At 41.7% G+C, this 20112-nt stretch overlaps 1 protein-coding gene across 1 annotated transcript in view; it reads right to left on the reverse strand.

Moving 5' to 3' along the window:
• LOC124799186 (zinc finger protein 574-like) overlaps positions 1-20112 on the reverse strand; it is a 272342-nt gene that overhangs the window by 138386 nt on the left and 113844 nt on the right. The window contains exon 4 of the mRNA XM_047262722.1: positions 17662-17778. Coding sequence (XP_047118678.1) covers positions 17662-17778 — 117 coding nt within the window. The remainder of the gene's footprint in view (positions 1-17661; positions 17779-20112) is intronic.

Raw genomic sequence — 20112 nt, forward strand, 5'->3', positions numbered from 1 at the left:
TTACTTATTATGGACGACAGCGTACGATCACATCGAAAGCGCGAATGACGGAGTAGTTGGAACGAGAGGCTATTCTGCGAATAGACGGGCCTGCCCGTCCCTCCGACTTAAACACCGTCGAGCACGGTGGGATGCGTTGGGAAGACGTATTGCAGCTCGTCCGCATGCACCAACCAGGATACAGCAGTTGTCCTACCACGAGAATTCCCTACGAATCTTCGAGGCAGCCTGACACCCATCCGTGGTGATCACACACCCTATTAAGAACCCTCTCCTGCCTTTCCTACTGTGCAGGGGATCGTCACAAACAGCGGCGACTTCGCTGTAACTATTTTCTTTGAATAAAAAGTGTCATTTCTGTTCGTCTCATTGCGTACTGCTTCACTTGCCTTCTGTGTTGTGCTTTACTGTATTGTACTATACTGAACTGTGTTCTACTGTACTGTACGGTACTACAGCAGTTCTTTCTATATATTGTCAAAGTTTCATCGAGCTATGTTACTTGGCAGCAACGCATCATGAGAAAGTTACTTTCGTCCTTAAGTTCTGCCACGCAAGTGTTTGTACTCCGCAAGCAACCTCACAGTCTGTGGCGGAAGGTCCTTGTACCACGACTATCTCAGGCCGCCTTTCCTGTTCCACTCGCTAACGGCACCTGCGAAGAGTAATTGTAGGTAAACCTCGGCATGACATCTAGTTTCTCTGATTTTCTCATCTCGCGAGATGTATGTGGGAGGAAATAAGAACATGCAGCTCGACTCTTCCTGGAGAGTATACGTCTCTGACTTTCAACAGTTAACTTCCTCCTGGTGGCCAACACTTCTCTTGTAAAGTCCGCCACTGGAGCTCCTCGAGCATTTCTGTAATGGTCTCGCGCGCGCAGGGAACGATCCCGTGACGAAACGAGCCGCTCTTCTTCCCTTATTCTCTATTTCTTCTGTTAATCCTACTCGGAAAAGGGCCCAGACTGATGGACAATTTTCAAGAACCAGTCGAACAAAGTTTTTGTGAGCGACGTTATCGTGGATAATCTTCGTTGATCCATTATGGACCGTGGGACAACGGCTGGCTTGTATTTCTTGATGCAATAATTTACCAACAGCCGTATGAATTGTAGAAATTTATTTTATGAACTTCTTATGTGCTACCAGTTTCGGTATTACATTGATGCCATCTTCAAGCCAGTCGCAAAATAGTTATACACGGAAGGAGCCATATAACTGGATCCGTGAATAAAATCGTTATGCAACAGTTCTTGGTGGCCAGGCGGCACAGAGTGGGTCTTGAAGATGGCATCAATGTAATGCCGAAACTGGTAGCACATAAGAAGTTCATAAAATAAATTTCTACAATACATACGGCTGTTGGTAAATTATAGCATCAAGAAAGATATCGTGGATAAGTGACGTTTCTTTAAGATTCTGCCCAATGAACCCCCATCTAGGATCTCCTCTTCCTACTGTTTATTTTGTGTGGTCATGCCACTTTAGGTCACTCCAGACGCTTACTCCTGGGTATTTTACGGTGGTTACTGTTTCTAGCGATTTGTCAGCGACAGTGTAATCGCAAAGCAGTGGATCTCTTCGCCTTTTTATGCCGAAAGTGTGACATTCATTTGCATTCAGAGTCAACTAGAGTCCTGCTCTAATCGGTGGATGTCTTCCTGTACTTCGCCACAGCCTTGTGATGTCGCAACGTTTCTATATACGGCAGCATCGTCCGTGTGTAGTCTTACGAATGCTGCAACATTATGCACTAATCATAAATATACATTGTAAATACTACTGGTTCTATAACATTGCGTTGGAGTAATCCCCGAATTGCCCTTACATTACCTCGCAACGCGCAAAGATTCGCCTTCCTGCGCTCTCGTTTTTGTGCCTCGTTTATTTTAACAGCTAAAATGACAAGACTACACAGAACAGACTATGGTAAATCATCGTATGAAAAGAATCACAGACAACATACTGCCAGATATACAGTCAAGATATTTTTTTCATATTTCACAAGACTGTTTCATCAAGACTCTGCTCTTCTGCTTGGAAAACTGATAATGAGTATCTCTACGCAAGATACGCTTATTCATGATACATCTTCTGCAGAGTAAGGCTAGCAATGGCGCCTTGGTGTCGAGAAACCGACAATTCTTAAGCAAGTGTGACCTATTTATTTGGTATTTCGAAACAACCTATTTCTTTGCTTATTCCTGAAACGGCGAAATTGTAGGTGACATTGTAAAGACTAATCCGGTTTTATTTGACTTATTATCTAATGAAATAAGATTTTATGTATAAAGATTGCGCATATCTGAAGACTTCGATATTCCTTTCTGTCGCTACCACGCTTAATTCCCACTCCATGTGAATTCTCTACCCATATACACCGATCAGCCACAACATTACGACCACCGACCTACCATCGATATAAACCCGTTCAGGCGATAGTAGAGTCACCTGGCGAAGAATGACTGCTAATCAGACACACACATGGTGCATGTAGTATCAGTAAACATGCTGTCCACGTTTAGAATGGGGAAAGCATGTAATGTATCTTAGTCTGACCGAGGGCAGATTGTAATGGCCTCGAGGCTCGGCAAGAGCATTTTGAAAAATACACGACTTGTCAGGTTTTTGGGGAGTGCTGTGATGAGTGTCTTCAACACGAGGCGAAACCAAGGTGCAACCACGTCCAGACGTCGTGGGGTTCGGCGGCCACCCCTGATTGCAATTGTAGGACCTCATAGCCTGGCCACACTGGTAAAACAGGACAGACGGCGAACTGTGGCGGAACTAACATCAGACATCCATAATGGGCAGAGTACAAGTGTGCCTGAACACACAGTGCCCCAAACACACCTTTTGATGATGGGCCTCCATAGCTGACAACCCATGCATCTGGCAATGTTAACACCACGACATTGGCAACCACAACTGAAATTGGTAAGTGACCACCAGCCATTGTTCCAACACGTCCAGGTATATGATTCCCGTTACAGTTCTTTCCACAAAGAAAAATGGTCCATAAACCTTTGTATGGGATACGGCACAGAACACTCTGATCTTCCGTGAGTCTCTTTCGTGTTGCAGTGGTGAATGTGGAAACTCTCCTGGGAGATTAAAACTGTGTGCCTTTCGCATGCAAGTGCTCTACCAACTGAGCTACCCAAGCACGACTCACGACCCATCCTCACAGCTTCACTTCCGCCAGTACCTCGTCTCCTACCTGCCAAACATCACAGAAGCTCTTCTGCGAACCTAGCAGAACTAGCACTACTGGACGATAGGATATTGCGGAGAAATGCCTTAGCCACAGCCTGGGGGATGTTTCCAGAATGACTTTTCCACTAAGATGGAACGTCACTTCATCACTAAAAATTACACGCTGTGGAAATGCGTCATCCTCCATCTTTGCTAGCACATAACCACAAAATGCGAGACGCTTCTCTTTGTCATTGGGGTTGAGAGCCTGCACAAGTTGTAATCGGTAGGCCTTGTACAGAAAACGCCATCTCAGAACTTTCTATACAGTTGGTTGGGGCATTTCAAGTTCTCGACTGGCTCTATTGGTAGACTGCGCACAAAACTTTCTCGAATCCGTCGGACATCATCCTCTGACACACGCGGTCTACCTGTGCTTTTTCCTTTGCACACACTCTCAGTCTGTTTAAACTGCTTAAACCACCTGCTAACGCTTTTGCGAGTTGGTGGTTGAATACCGAATTTGTTACGAAACGCCCGCTGCACTGCAATTTGCGACTCACTTTTCGCGAACTGAAGAACGCAGAAAACCCTGTACTCCACAGTCGCCACGTCACTCACAACTGACAGTGAAACGGAATGGCGGCCCTATTGCCGCGCGAACTCTAACGGCCGCTTCTGAAACCATCACCGCCCGCCCGCCGCAAACTCTGAAACTTCCTCTTTTCATTGGTGTAAAGCTTGTTTATTTTGGATTTGTAGTTGAATACATACGAATTTTTGAAAATGGGTCCATCATTTACAATAACCCTGTATTTTAATGAGTTCGTCTATTTAGATGTATACACCAGTAGTCAATTTATCACAGTTGATTCCCTTCCTGTACTTTTTGCTTATTTAGCATTTTAATTTTCATATTTCACATACTTACTATTTTCGTCTTGAAGTTTCTCTTCCTCTTGGGGATAGCCCTGTTCACAAAACGGAAGGAAATGAACGAATCTGAAAACCTTTCGGACATCTTTGACGATGATTATTCAGATGTTCCTAGTGAAAACGAAGATCCAGATAATGGTGTCAGTGAATGTTTTTACGGTTCTGTCGAAGATTCTCCAGAGGCAGCGCATGAGTGAGACTCGGGAGCCGTCTCGAATGTGTTAAAATATTGTGTGGAAGTACAGCTCACACATTTAAAAATATACAGGAACATAATTGTAGCTGAACAGGGTCCCACGATAATCAGTGCTAGGGGTCCCTTGCGGCCTTAAACCCGCCCTAGAGCAAACTGGCGCGCAAAGTCTGTTAAATCCTTTTTTGAAACGATCCAAACATTACCGAGAAAGTCGTTTTAAATTAGCTTTCAGTCAGCATTCCATCAATACGGCACAAGCTATGCACAAAGCTTTCTAATACCCAATTGTTGATATAAAACGTAGCATTCTCGTTCTTCCTTGGTGTGTGCTTAATAGTTAACAGTCCAAGTGTCCTATTCTGCACTTTTCGATGTTTCCTTTTATGGTTTTAGTTTCGGAGCCCTTAACGTAGATCATCTCCTAAGCGGTAGCACATTTATTACCTAAGTCAAGGAGCAGATGCCTTATAATCCTTCACTAATTATGAATTAATTTACATTGCTGATAAACAGTTTAAATCAAAGACTGTTAAGACGGTACGGTATTTCAGTTCACTCATTTCAGCGAGACAAATAGAACACAATTCCTTCGAAGAGCAGTACAAAGGACAATTTTTCTGTTCAACTCAGAACTAGTATCTGTATCATACTGCAAACTGTCTGTTGCAAACTATCTATATTACACACAAATTCACTGGAAATTGATGTCTTTTTCAGTGAGGGGCGGACTGATAATACCCGGGGAGTACAGGTGTGTATAAATGCGGTAACCGAAAGTTGCTCATATTTACTATTAAATGAATACATCTCTCCAAGCTGCCTGTAAGTAATGTCATTCTGATTTCCTTCGTCTGGAGCTCTCCGACCTCAGGCTGATTTGTATTCTGTTTGCCGTACAGACTGCTGGGGCGTGAATAACGCATGCCCCGAGCGTCCTATTACTGTCTTGCCCTCTGCCTCCCACGTTCCTGTATTTCGACTGCTTCGCCTGACGCAGCAGCTGTCGCAACGTGAGGACACATTAGGCCAACACGTACTATCTCCCAAAATACGAGGGTAATCCCAAAAGACTTCGCAGAGCTCCAAAACTTAGTTACAGATCTTGCATCGGAATGTCAGCTGGTTGGCTTGAACATGAACCTTTCCAAAACAAAAGTAATATCCAACAAATGGGTCCGAGCTGGAGATGTGAAAGTCAAGGACAGTCTACTAGAAGAGGTCAGTGAATATGTCTACCTTGGCCAGATTAAAAATATGAAGGGAGACATAAGGCCAGAAATCTATCGACGCATCAAGCTTGGCTGGCAAGCATTTGGGAAGAATTCAAAAGTATTCATAGCAAAAATGCCAGTAAATCTGAAGAAAGCAGTATTTGATCAATGCATTCTTCCTGTGATGACGTATGGCTGCGAGACATGGACACTGAACTCATTCACAAAAGGGAAACTTAGGACAGCACAGAGAGCCATGGAGAGATCAATGCTGGGCTATACAAGAAAAGACAGGAAAAGGGCAGATGACATTCGGTCTGTGACGAAGGTTAACGACATCTTAGAGAGAGTAGGTTCCTTGAAATGGCAGTGGGCTGGCCACGTCGCAAGAAGAAAAGACAACAGATGGACGAAGCTAGTACTGGAGTGGAGTCCGAGAGAGCACCGGAGGCCTAGAGGAAGACCACCAGACAGATGGGACAAAGACATCAAGAAGATCGCTGGTAACACCTGGCAGAGAACTGCCCAAGACCGTCCCACTTGGAGAAGACTTCTGAAAGCCTACCCGAATCCACAACTCGAAGAGGCCACATCATCTAATGATTGAATTGCCTGATGATGATGACGATGATGATGACATAGACCTCTTTATTTCTACAATGGTTTACATCAGTTTACAGCTTGAACATTTAGCTATTTTTCGACATAATCACCATTTCTGTCGATGCATTTTTGTAGACGCTGTGGCTGTTTTTGTATGCCCATGTCATACCAGCTCGCCGCCATGCTGTTCAGAAAGCTATGAACCTCTTCTTTCGCCTCGTCGTCGGAGCTGAATCGCTGGGACCACAATTAACGCTGACAGGTATTGTGAGACTCTGAAAAAAACTAAAACGGGCAATTCAGAACCGGAGAAGAGGAATGTTGAGCAAGGGCGTACACATTCTCTATGACAACGCTCGCCCACACATCGCTCGGCAAACCGTTGTTCTCCTGCAACAGTTTCAGTGGAACATAATCACCCACCCACCCTATAGTCCTGACTTGGCGCCCAGTGACTAACACCTGTTCCCTAGGCTAAAAGAACATTTGGCCGGAAGCGATTCAGCTCCGACGACGAGGTGAAAGAAGAGGTTCATAACTTTCTGAACAGCATGGCGGCGAGCTGGTATGACATGGGCGTACAAAAACTGCCACAGCGTCCACAAAAATGCATCGACAGAAATGGTGATAATGTCGAAAAATAGCTAAATGTTCAAGCTGTAAACTGATGTAAACAATTGTAGAAATAAACAGGTCTATGTACTTATAAAAAAATAGGAGACCTTACTTTTGCGATTACCCTCGTAGTATCCGCCGCTGCAACGCTTCTTAGCTCATTAATTCGCAATTTTTACGAAAAGAGATCAAATCTGTGCTCCTCGTACTTATCATTGGCAAATTAAGACAATTTACTAAATAGTATAACATCTGCGCCGACTATATCTGTTTTCTCCCTATATATCGTGAGAATTGTAAAAGCAGCACTGTCAAAGCGGTCGGTGAAGAATTACTGGGGATATTTCAAGCTATAATCCTTATCTTTACCGCGATAGATAGAGCCTCAAAAAACGGACCGGCTTCTCCAACGTGCACTTATGCAACGAGCACATAAATCAGCAGAAAAATACAGGCAATGTAGTGGCGCTCAATGCGCTGCGCTATAAGGGGCAAGTAAATGTATGCACGAACTATAAATCTGTACGATGTTGAATGCCTGTGAACAATGCGATATCCTATCAATGTCAAGAAATGTCATCATTTAAGAAGTCGGGGGAAGGAAGCGCTAACTCACAAAAGAGTATTTTGGACTCCTGCATGTCACATCACTGGTTGAATTCAAAGACAAGAACATAAATACATTAAGACAAAGCAATTTACATGTGACACAGCTCTTTCCACTAGTACAAATGGCAAATGGAGCTACTTGTTACCTGCACGTGGTGCAACGAAAACACAACAGGAAACTTGATCAGGCTCATTCTTACTAAACTGAGAGTTCGCACATTCTGCCACCGATCTTTTCAGTTACTAGTTCCAAATTCTCGACATGCTTTCCTGCCCACAGGATTAAAAAATGCCACACGTTGATATTCCTTTCCTTTGAACAGTAACTTGTGAATGATTGAAATAAGAAATTATTGGGTTAGGTTGTTTTGGGGAAGGAGGTCAGACAGCGAGGTCATCGGTCTCATCAGATTAAAGAAGGATGGGGAAGGAAGTCGGCCGTGCCCTTTGAAAGGAACCATCCCGGCATTTGCCTGGAGCGATTTAGGGAAATCACGGAAAACCTAAACAGGATGGCCAGACGATTGAAATAAGTTCACTTTCATGAATCAGTGTATCCATTGTGGATCTGTATACAGAAAAATGCTGTGAAAACTTATCAAGCCAGAGTTACTATGCAACGGTACTAAACATTATCAAACGTGCATTCTACGAGCTGCCGCTTGGTGCCAAAGTTGGAAAAACGTTTCAAAATTCAAAAAAATTCCGGGAAACCTTTGTCAACCTACGTATCACCTGTGCCGTTTCTTAAGTAATATTTCATGAGTCTGACTGCCCGTACTCCAATATGAAGTTACCTTGCGAGCTTAAAGACATGACACCGTTCATATGAAAATGTTTCTGTAGAACAATAGTCGTACGCTAGGTGAATAAATTCGCTTACTACAAAAGGAAGGAGAGAGGATACTCTCTGTGATTTATTGCCATTGTGATCAGTCAGTGTCATAACGAATGTTTTACTAAATCATAAATGGGATCTTTTATACTTTTACATCCGTTGGAACGTGAAAACCACCAGAAAAGCTGATATCCTTTCTGAACTAGTCACCATCCGAAAAAGTGGCTGAAGAGTGAAACTACGTATATTCGGATGGAGAATGAGCAGTCGATTACACTACCCTCTACACACTTCATAGACAAATTTTCCATTGCATCTGAAAGTGACTCTTACAAGTTTCTTCATATGGATGAGATTATCCTGAGCGGTATGTAGGTCGTTTGGGCTAATACCGAAGTTTATCGGGAAACTGAAATATTAACTTGCCGAAGCAGCACGAATATTTTCTGTTCTTCATTCTATCATAAGCAACAATTTTTTCTACTTCTCTTGTAATCTTAATATATTTTTGGCGTTCATTGAGAAACTCTGTTGGAGGCAGTTGTTGGCAGAACATATTGTGGCGATTGCCCACAGCAACACCGCGTGCCTCATTTGATCTCAGATATTGTGACTGTGATAACTCCTATCATATCACAAACTAATTAAGTTTCGCGTAATTCAGGTGTCAAGTACAGCTACCATTTTAAGACAATGCTAAGATGAAAGCGCTCTTACGGCAGTTATCTCCACCCCGCTCAGAGCCGCTGATGGTTCCGAATATATTGCCCGGTAGGAGTTTTTAAAAACTCGTGAAGGATTGCAACGGCCTGAGTCTGCTCTAACGTTCGGAGCAGACGATGCTTGAAAATAAAAGTTCGGCAATACACAAATAACCAGATACGTTTATATAGCAAAGTCAGGGCACCCACGAAATTGAAAAAGAAAAACCACTGTAGTTGCATGAAGTGAAGGCAGTGTGCGAACAAATTGGAAATAATCTCAAATGGCTCTGAGCACTATGGGACTCAACATCTGAGGTCATCAGCCCCGTAGAACTTAGAACTACTTAAACCTAACTAACCTAAGGACATCAAACACACCCATGCCCGAGGCAGGATTCGAACCTGCGTCCGTAGCAGTCGCGCAGTTCCAGACTGAAGCGCCTAGAACCTCTCGGCCACAACGGCCGGAGGAAATAATCTCCAAGTTAGCTGGCGCACCACAACAGTGGAGGGCATATACAAAAATTAACAAATAAATTCGAGTGACGACTATACTAGTAAAAAGGACAATCGCTTAGTATGGTTAGTCCAGTATCTGTTTGTTACAAAGGAACTACAAAGATTCTCTGGATGCTTTCCCGTCAGTAGTTTCTAAATCATGTTCACTTTTCTTAACGTCCAACGATTTATAATTCTTGAACTAGGGTCTGTTTAGAGGTTGTAGCTTTAAACTAGTTCGTAGTTAAGTCTTCTTCTTCTTCTGGTTTTATGACTTAATTGGACCACTTCAGTCAATCATTTTTGGTCATCTTCTTAATAAGTCTTCTTTTCCAGTATCTTTTCATTCGTTCTGATCTTTTTTTATCGTCCTCAGCTGTAAATACCCTTTTAACTGTATGTCGTTTGTCTACTTTTGATTTAAATCCTATTTTTATGTTTTTCAGTTTCTTTAAATTTTCTGTTTTGTTTTGCAAATGGCCCAGGATTAATTCTAGCCCTTTCATATCCTACCTGATTTCGTTTATCACTCCAACTTGTTGCTTCATATTCCAAAGTATCTCTACAATCTTTCTTGGTAATCATTTTTTTTTTCGTATAGTCTCTGTAATGGGCTGCAGTTCGCTATTCACCACTTCACTTCGCACTGTCCGCCATTGTACATCTTTTTGATATTCATTTTTATGCATGTTCTAGCTATTCTTCTCTGTTTCGTCGGATTTTGTCGATCCTGTTTTTCTGGATGACTTTGAAAAGAGTTTCACTTCTGAATGTCACCTCTGGTTGAACAGTCGTCTTGTAATGTTGTAATTTAATCTGATTCATATACATGTTTAATGTATGTAGAACAAGTTAATTTTTGACCTTACATAATTTTATTAGTTCTTTCTTTCCATGCAGTCTTCTCGTCCAAAGTGTATGTTATAATTTATGCTAGGCATTTAAATTGTTTCACCATTTTTACTTTCATGTTATCGTCATTATGTGGTTGATTACTAGTGGATATATTACCATTATCACAGTCTTTTCAAGTGATTCTTGGAATATTATTTTTTGAGCTATATTTTCTGGGTTTGTTATTTGATTTCTGGCTTCTTGAATGTTATTAGCTAGTAACGCTAAGTCATCTGCGAATACCAGGCAATTTAAGTTTATTTAATTTTCTTGGTCGGAGTTCTAAAATTTTTTAGGATTGTCCTTGTACCATTCCCTCATCATGTACGCCAGAGCGCACTTGAAAAGTACTGGCAATAAACCATCTCCCTGTCTTAAACCTGTTTTAATCGTATTTTTCCCCTGAACTTTACTTTAGATTTGGTGGTTGTTAGAGCTAAGTTTATCACTTTTATTAATTTGGGATGTTAAGTTTATCACTTTTATTAATTTGGGATGGATTCGGAATTCCTTAGTATCTTCATCATTGAAGATCTGGGACATAGTCATAAGCTCTTTTGAAGTCTACAAAGATTATGACTTGTTGTTTTTGCATTCTTTTGTAGTAATCCATTACCAGTTCCAAAGTGATTATATGTTCTGGGCAGCTTTGCCAGGGTCTAAATACTCCTTGGTATTCTCCTAGTTCCAGTTCAAGTTGATCTTTACGATGGTTGTGTAGGATTCTTGACATGACCTAACATGTGATATCCAAGTGGGAAATTCCTCTATGGCTGTCTGGATGTGATTTGTTTCCTTTTTTGTGTGATGGATGAATTATAGCTGTAGTCCCATGTGTTCTGGTAGTTCTTCTTTGTTCCATATTTTCACTACACATTGGTGTAATAAAATCTTCACTGGTTCTGCTGAATGTTTCCAAAGTTCTGCTAATGTTTCCTCTGTTCCACTTATGTTGCAGTGTTTGAGCTGTATCAAAGCTTTTGTGGACTATGGACTGCAGGTCGGTTTATATTCTCTGCTGGTGTTTTAATATGCGTATCCAGGTTTTTATTTACTTATTAAGTAGTTCTCGGGGAGCTTCGTAATTTAGCACTTTGTTAAATGTTTCTGCCAAAATTTCTATATTTTTTCTATTGCTTTCTACTGCTATGGGCGAACTTATTATTTTTACCCGTTAACATTAACGTTGGAGGGTCATATCGTTGTAGTTGCTTGCTAAATATTTTGTAGTAATCCTTTGAGTTTCTTTCGTGATTATTTGTTTCTATCATTGGCGGCATATATTCTAGATAGTAGCCTTTAATCATTCTTGTTCATTTTTGCGTTATCTTTCTTTTTGATGGAGTTCCAAGGGTGATCCCTCCGTTTTATGACTCTGGTACCTTAACCAGGCTTGGTACTATCTACCACTGTATTATCACACTTTTCCTTGGATTTCTTGGGGTTACCTGTTCAGCTATTTGTTTCAACTGGGGATCTATTTCCTCTATACTGTCTGTTATTTTTATTTTCCTTCTTTGTTCATCGTATTCATTCTTACTTTAACAATCTGTGAGGATCATAGATTCTCTACTTTTTGGGTTGAAATTTTTTTCTTGTCAATAGGATGAATTTAATTTTTATTTTTATCATGTAGTGATCTGATCCATATCTGTTCCTCTCAGAAGTTTCTTGTTGCAGAGTTCCTGCGATAATTTTCATCCATACAGACACGATCCAGCAGCCATTCTCTTTTTTTCAATCTGGATGCTTCTAATTTTTTAGTTTATTTGGTCTTCTCTTAAAGTATGTTGACACTGAGACCGTGCCATGGTTTCTACAGAATTCCACCAGTCTTGTGCCATTCCTGTTTGTTCTTCTTTGTGATGGCCGTTTCTCTATTGTCTCTACATATTTTTTCCCTTTCTAACTGGACATTGGGTTGGTTAGTCATGAGGATAAAACATAAAAAATCTCATAAGGAAGTATAAATTACAGCAGTAGTTACAAAAATCTTATGAGACACTTCCGTTTCCACTTTGCTACTGCAAACTGCTTAATGCTACCTTACATGTGCACTAGACATACAGAATGTGTTCGTATACAAATTCTATATAAAGCCAGTAGAAATAATGATTAGAGATTTGGTTAGATTAGATTAATATCTGCTCTGTAGATCATGTGTATGCTTTTCGTAACAATGTGGCAAGTGTCGGTTTAACAAAAAGTTTCTTTTCATGTCATAATTCAATGATTTTTTTAAAGATTACTACGTTATATCTAAAAATTCATCTAATGAGTAGAAGTAGTTGTAATTTATAAATTCTTTTAATTTTTTTAATTGTTGGTTGTTTGGTATTTGTAAGTGACCAAAGAATTTTCTGGCAGCATAATTCACCCTTTTCTGTGGCAAAGTTGGATTTAACCCAAAGCAGTGAAGATCAGCCTTTCTCCTAGTGTTGTAGCTATGCACATTGCTATTGCTTTTGAATTGGGATGGATTATTAATAACAATTTCGTAAATGAATATACATGTTCGAAGCTATTGTGAATATCCCTAGTTCCTTACATAAATGTCTGAATGATGATCTTGGCTGGGCTCCAGCTATAATTCTGATTACACACTTTTGTGTAATGAATACATTTTTCCTTGGTGATGAATTACCCCAAAATGTGATGCCATACGAAAGCTGCGAATAAAAATGGGCACAGTAAACTAATTTAGTTAGATGGTTATCGCCAAAACTTGCAATAACCCTAACAGAATACGTAGCTGAACTAAACATTTCAGCAGATCATCAATGTGTTTCTTGCAATTCAATCTATCATCACTGCTCACACTAAAAAATCTGGAATATTCTGTCTTAGCTAGAGACTTCTGTTCAAACTCTATATTTATTAATTGTGCTGTACCATTGACCGTACAGAACTATTTATATTCTGTTTTAACAAAATTTAATGAGAGTCCATTTGCAGAGAATAACTTAATAATTTTCTGAAAGACATTAATTACAATTTTCTCATCTAAATCTTATTTGTTTCGTGTGATTAGTATACTTGTATCATTAGCAAAAATTTAGCTTCGCATCTTCATGAATATAGAGCCATTAATATATATTTAGATTAATAAGGGACCCAAGATAAAACATTTGGGACCTCATTGTTAACACCTACCCAGTTTAAAGAATCTGCTGATTTTTGTGCATCATGTGAAATGGTTATTTCAACCGGCTGTACTCTTCCAGTTAAATATGAATTAAAACATTTGTGCACTGTCCCAATCATATCACAATACTTGAGCATATCTAGAAGAATTCCACATTTACATAATCAAAAGCCCTTGAGAGATCACAGAAAATCCCAACTGGTATGTTTGGTTATTCAATGCATTTAATATTTGATCATTGAAAGAGTATATTACCTGTTGAAAACCTTTGTGACAACCAAATTGGAATTCTGTTAGCACTTTATTTTTACAATTACGTGAAACTACTCCTGAATACATTACTTCTTCAAGAATTTTGGACAAAGCTGTCAGAAGTGAGACTGGGTGGTAGTCGTTGGCATCAAACCTATCCCCCCTTTTATGCAATAGTTTAACAATTGCATATTCCAAGGCCTCAGCAAAAATGTCCTCTTTCTGTGGGGTGCTACACGTGTGGCTGAGAATCCCATTTATCTGTTGGAAACAGGCTTTCCCAATGAACTGGTGGCCAGAGTTTGGCGTAATCGGAAAGATAACCCAAAAAAGAAAGAGAGAAAAGGATTAAACACTGCGACAGCCACCAAGATTTCCGTAAGATCAGTGTATTAAACTCATAACCGGCCAGTCATCTGCATTTAATGCTGAGAGCAGAGAGCTGTCCATTGGTAAATATTTACAACGTAATGGCACAAGGACACCATTTGAAATTTGTGTGTGTTGGGGTGGGGGGGAGGGGGAGGGGTCGAATACTCAAGTGCCCCGATACATGTGAGATACAGCCCTCGCAAAGTAACATGGTCACAGCACAGATGCCCATTCTCGTCCTCAGCAGTGGGCGAGTCCACCCAACTGCTCCTAAGAGTGGCCGCCTCAGCTGACTTGGTCGCTGTTTCTTTATTACACAGCACGGCACTGCGGTCTTCGCACACTTTAGGTGCAGGGGAAGTTCTTCATAATCAGGCATGTGTGATTGTATGGAATGCCATTAAATTCATCTTGTGAGAGGCAAACGAGGAAGCAAAAATCCCATTAGAAAGATTTCTGGAGAGCTTTAGAGAACCTACTACCTATTCCAGTTGTAGGATAAAGAGAATAAATAAGGAGGGAGAAAACGAAACTACAAATACTGCCCAAGACTTTCCTGCTTCAGGAAACATGTGGAAGACAGAAAAGAAAATTTTATTTTTAGGTAATACTGATGAAAAGGTTGTCAGGGGACTGAAACGTAGTTTCCAGGTGACAGATGTTCTTCATTTTAGACTTTCAGTATCATAATAAGCAAGATTGCCGACAATGCTACATTTTTATCTCCTTTTTTGTTTTATAAGATTGCCTTCTGGCAGCATGTGGTTGCACTTATTCTGCTTTGGTCGAGTCTTTATTTATGACACTGTCGTTTACCCGAACTCAGCGAGGTGGTGCATTGGTTGGCACAGGGGACCTGTATTGCAGAGGACGACGGTTCAAATTCACGTCTGGTTGTCCAGATTGAGGTTTCATATCACTTTCCTAAATTGCTCCAGGCAAATGCTGGGATGGTTCCTTGGAAAAGGCACAGCCGATTTCCTTCCCCATCCTTGACGCAATCCGAGCCTGTGCTCTGTGTCTCATGGTCGCCTTGTCGACGGGACGTTAAACCCTAATGTTCCTTCCTTCTTCCGCTTTTCTTTTCGTTACTGTATCGCGAAACCCAGAACTCCTGAACATGGACGTTGACTGTGGATACTGTATCACAGGCACAGTCCCTTTGACTGTTCAGAGACGTTGATTAAACAAAAAAAGTTTTATTGCCCAGTCCGAATCAAAATACTCCATTTGAAATACTCCAGATGTTGATTCTCCAAAATACGAAGCCAAGGCACTTATTGTGAGAGAATAATATCTTATGTAATCCGTCGACTTTTCATCGACTTAACTCGCCCAGTTCTAATTACGGCGAGTTTGTTTGTAAATAACTTTTCTGCTACCAGCCACGATTTTCTTTTATTCTTATTTTACACGATGCGTTTTGGGAAATGATTCCTATTTTCAAGTGCGTTTTCTCTTTGTACTATGCCATTTTTACGTAATGTTTTCGATGTCTGAGTTCTGTTTTGTTTTGTTGACTTTATTGCAAAATATAAAAAAAGGGCAATTTTTACTTAGTTATCGATTTTTATATGTAGTTAGTGGCGAGATTTGGAAAAACATGTGCTTACACTTTTCTTATGGTCCACTTTTGCACCGTCTCACTCATGTTGAATATCACACACAACTTTTCGTGCACAGTGTACATTGAGAATAACTTACATAAACAAGCAGTTACGAAGATTATTTTAGACGTAGTTGACACAGATGATGTTGCAGGTCTTCCAAAGATTGTGATACGCTTTTGAGCAGAACGTATTTATCTTAACAACATGGATGAAAATTTTCTTACTTCTATTTTACAGTGGTGCCTATTTCTATGTAGTACTATTTTTATTTAGTTATATTGTCGAAGCGTCTGGAGAAATTCACTGGTTCACTTTCCAGTTTTTCGTTTAATATTTTACATTTATATTTTCTGTAATGTGTATGTATCTCTTGTTCTTCTAACAAATCCATTTTGTGCCCTTTATTTAGTCGGTGGAGTACTTTGACATTTTTCTCTACTTTTCAAATGAGAGTCCTATATTATATATGTATGTTTGTATGTATGTGTCTATCGCTGATGTTATGTGTCCATGGCGTGTGCAGGCTTCAATGTGCTCTGTGTACCTGGTGTTGAAATTTCGGCCGGTTTGTCCTAGGTAGAACATGGAATACTGCTTCCATGTTACTATGTATATTCCAGAGTCTGAATATGGATCACAACTACACTGTTCAAAAGCGTATTATACTCTGTGGAAGACCTGTAATATTATCTTTGTCAGCTACATCTAAAAATATGTGTGAAACTGTTTACGTAAATTATTCTCGATGTATAGTGTGCACCGAAAATTGTGTGCAATGATTAACACGTGTGAGAGTCTGCACAAATGGACCGTGAGGAAACTGTAAGTACAAGATCTTCCAAATTTCGTTGCTAACTACATATGTTGTTGTTGTTGTTGTTGTGGTCTTCAGTCCTGAGACTGGTTTGATGCAGCTCTCCATGCTACTCTATCCTGTGCAAGCCTCTTCATCTCCCAGTACCTACTGCAGCCTACAACCTTCTGAATCTGCTTAGTGTATTCATCTACTGGTCTCCCTCTACGATTTTTACCCTCCAAGCTGCCCTCCAGTACTAAATTGGTGATCCCTTGATGCCTCAGAACATGTCCTACCAACCAATCCCTTCTTCTAGTCAAGTTGTGCTGCTTTCAGAAACGATTTCCTGACACTTAAATCTATACTCGATGTTAACAAATTTCTCTTCTTCAGAAACGCTTTCCTTGCCGTTGCCAGTCTACATTTTACATCCACTCTACTTCGACCATCATCAGTTATTTTGCTCCCCAAATAGCAAAACTCCTTTACTACTTTAAGTGTCTCATTTCCTAATCTAATTCCCGAAGCATCACCCGACTTAATTCGACTACATTCCACTATCCTCATTTTGCTTTTGTTGATGTTCATCTTATATCCTCCCTTCAAAACACTGTCCATTCCGTTCAACTGCTCTTCCGAGTCCTTTGCTGTCTCTGACAGAATTACAATGTCATCGGCGAACCTCAAAGTCTTTATTTCTTCTCCATGGATTTTAGTACCTACTCCGAATTTTTCTTTTGTTTCCCTTACTGCTTGCTCAATATACAGATTGAATAGCATCGGGGAGAGGCTACAACCCTGTCTCACTCCCTTCCCAACCACTGCTTCCCTTTCATGTAAGAATCGATAAGTAACTAAAAATTGCGCGTTTTTTGTTTATTGCAGTAAAGTCGACAAAACGAAACAAAACCTTACACATCCAAAACATTAAGTAAAAATGGTATAATACAAAGAGGAAACGCACTTGAAAATGAGAATCATTTCCCGAAACGTGCCGTGTAAAATAAGAATTAAAGAAAATCGTGACTGGTAGCAGAAAAGTTATTTACAAACAAACCCACTGTTTCAAGACCGCAGGCTCTCACAAAGCCGTTTAGATGGGAACTGTCAGAGGATTACGGCGAGTTGGAGATGGCAGCTTGTTTCCTTTCGCGGTGACTGTCAGTGGCGGCTGCGCTGACTCACCTGGACGGCCTCCCAGGCTAGGTGGTTCCACTGGCTCGTGGTGGGCGGCTGGTCGGGCCGCGGGGGCGGCTCCCGCTGCAGCTGCGGCGGCAGCAGGCTGTTCTCGCGGTGCCACTTCTGCAACAGCACGCGGACAAACGACACGCTATCAGAAAACGGACACATTCTCTCCATTCAACGCAGCTAAAAGTGTTAATACAGGGTGACATTTATTGAACTATATGAAAAAACACCTCAATTAGTTACAAACTACGGCATGCACACTCTTGATTCAACATGTAAACGTCACTACATATGAAACTTCCTGGCAGATTAAAACTGTGTGCCCGACCGAGACTCGAACTCGGGACCTTTGCTTCTGTGAAGTTTGGAAGGTAGGAGACGAGGTACTGGCAGAAGTAAAGCTGTGAGTACCGGGCGTGAGTCGTGCTTCGGTAGCTCAGATGGCAGAGCACTTGCCCGCGAAAGGCAAAGGTCCCGAGTTCGAGTCTCGGTCGGGCACACAGTTTTAATCTGCCAGGAAGTTTCATATCAGCGCACACTCCGCTGCAGAGTGAAAATCTCATTCTGGAAACATCCCCCAGGCTGTGGCTAAGCCATGTCTCCGCTATATCCTTTCTTTCAGGAGTGCTAGTTCTGCAAGGTTCGCAGGAGAGCTTCTGTAAAGTTTGGAAGGTAGGAGACGAGATACTGGCAGAAGTAAAGCTGTGAGTACCGGGCGTGAGTCGTGCTTCGGTAGCTCAGATGGCAGAGCACTTGCCCGCGAAAGGCAAAGGTCCCGAGTTCGAGTCTCGGTCGGGCACACAGTTTTAATCTGTCAGGAAGTTTCATATCAGCGCACACTCCGCTGCAGAGTGAAAATCTCATTCTGGAAACATCCCCCAGGCTGTGGCTAAGCCATGTCTCCGCTATATCCTTTCTTTCAGGAGTGCTAGTTCTGCAAGGTTCGCAGGAGAGCTTCTGTAAAGTTTGGAAGGTAGGAGACGAGATACTGGCAGAAGTAAAGCTGTGAGTACCGAGCGTGAGTCGTGCTTCGGTAGCTCAGTTGGTAGAGCACTTGCCGGCGAAAGGCAAAGGTCGCGAGTTCGAGTCTCGGTCGGGCACACAGTTTTAATCTGCCAGGAAGTTTCATATCAGCGCACACTCCGCTGCAGAGTGAAAATCTCATTCTGGTCACTACATATGTTCGGATTTAGGTTATGGCATTTTCGATATGCCTGCCATCATTGATTATGTGGCGCAGACGAATAGCGAAATTATGCGTGACCCGCTGAAGTGACAGAACATGGATGCTGTCGAGGACCTCTGAATGGCATTTTCAGCTCAGCATTGGTTTTGAGGTTATTGCTGTACACCTTGTCTTTAATATAACTCCACGAAAAGGAGTCGCATCTGTTCAGATCCGGAGAACATGCCGACCAATCGAGATCGATGACAGTGGCCCCTGGGTGCCCCAGAGCTAGAATGCGGCGCCCAAAGTGCTCCTCCAGGACACCAAATACTCTCGTGCTTCGATGGGATCGAACTCAGTCTTGCACGAACGACATCTTGTCGAAATCACGATCACTTTGGATAACGGGGATGAAATCATCTTCCAAAACCTTCACGCACCGTTCGGTAGTCATCGTGCCGTCAAGGAATATCGCATCGATTTTCCCGTGACTGGACATTGCACACCGTAGTCACCTGTTGAGGGTGAAGAGACTTCTCGATCGCGAAATGCTGATTCTCACTCCCCCAAATGCGCCAATTTTGCTTATTGACGAACCCATCCAAATGAAAATGGGCTTCAAAATGGCTCTGAGCACTATGCGACTTAACTTCTGAGGTCATCAGTCGCCTAGAACTTAGAACTACTTAAACCTAACCTAACGTAAGGACATCACACACATCCATGCCCGAGGCAGGATTCGAACCTGGGATCGTAGCAGTCGCTCCGCTGCAGACTGTAGCGCCTAGAACAGGGCGGCCACTTCGGCCGGCTAAAGTGGGCTTCGTTGCTAAACCAAACCATACTGCGCATACTAATTTCCATCACGCCCAGCGGCCAGCCGTGGAGTTTCAACGTCATGACGCAAACCGTTCAGAAGTTACGACGATTTTATTTCATGCAGTGCAGTAATTGTTACCCTGCACATTCAACAAAGTCACCTCATTTGTAAATATCACATGCTGCATGGTAAAAGACCTTCTTCCCTTTCAAGGTACAACATGGTGCACGAACGACGAAGCATGGCTTAACCGTTCACACGTAATATTAGATTGAAATTAGAATTCTATATTAAAACGTTCAGCTGCTGACGGGAGTTGACATATATCGACGGGTACAGGTGAAAATGGGTGCGCCGACCGGGACTCGAACCTAGGATCTTCTGTGTACATGGCGGACGCTCTATCCATCTGAGCCACCGAGGGCACAGAAGATAGTGCGACTGCAGGGACTATCTCGTG

Source organism: Schistocerca piceifrons, chromosome 5 (assembly GCF_021461385.2).
Source record: "Schistocerca piceifrons isolate TAMUIC-IGC-003096 chromosome 5, iqSchPice1.1, whole genome shotgun sequence".
NCBI classification, from domain to species: Eukaryota; Metazoa; Arthropoda; class Insecta; order Orthoptera; family Acrididae; genus Schistocerca; species Schistocerca piceifrons.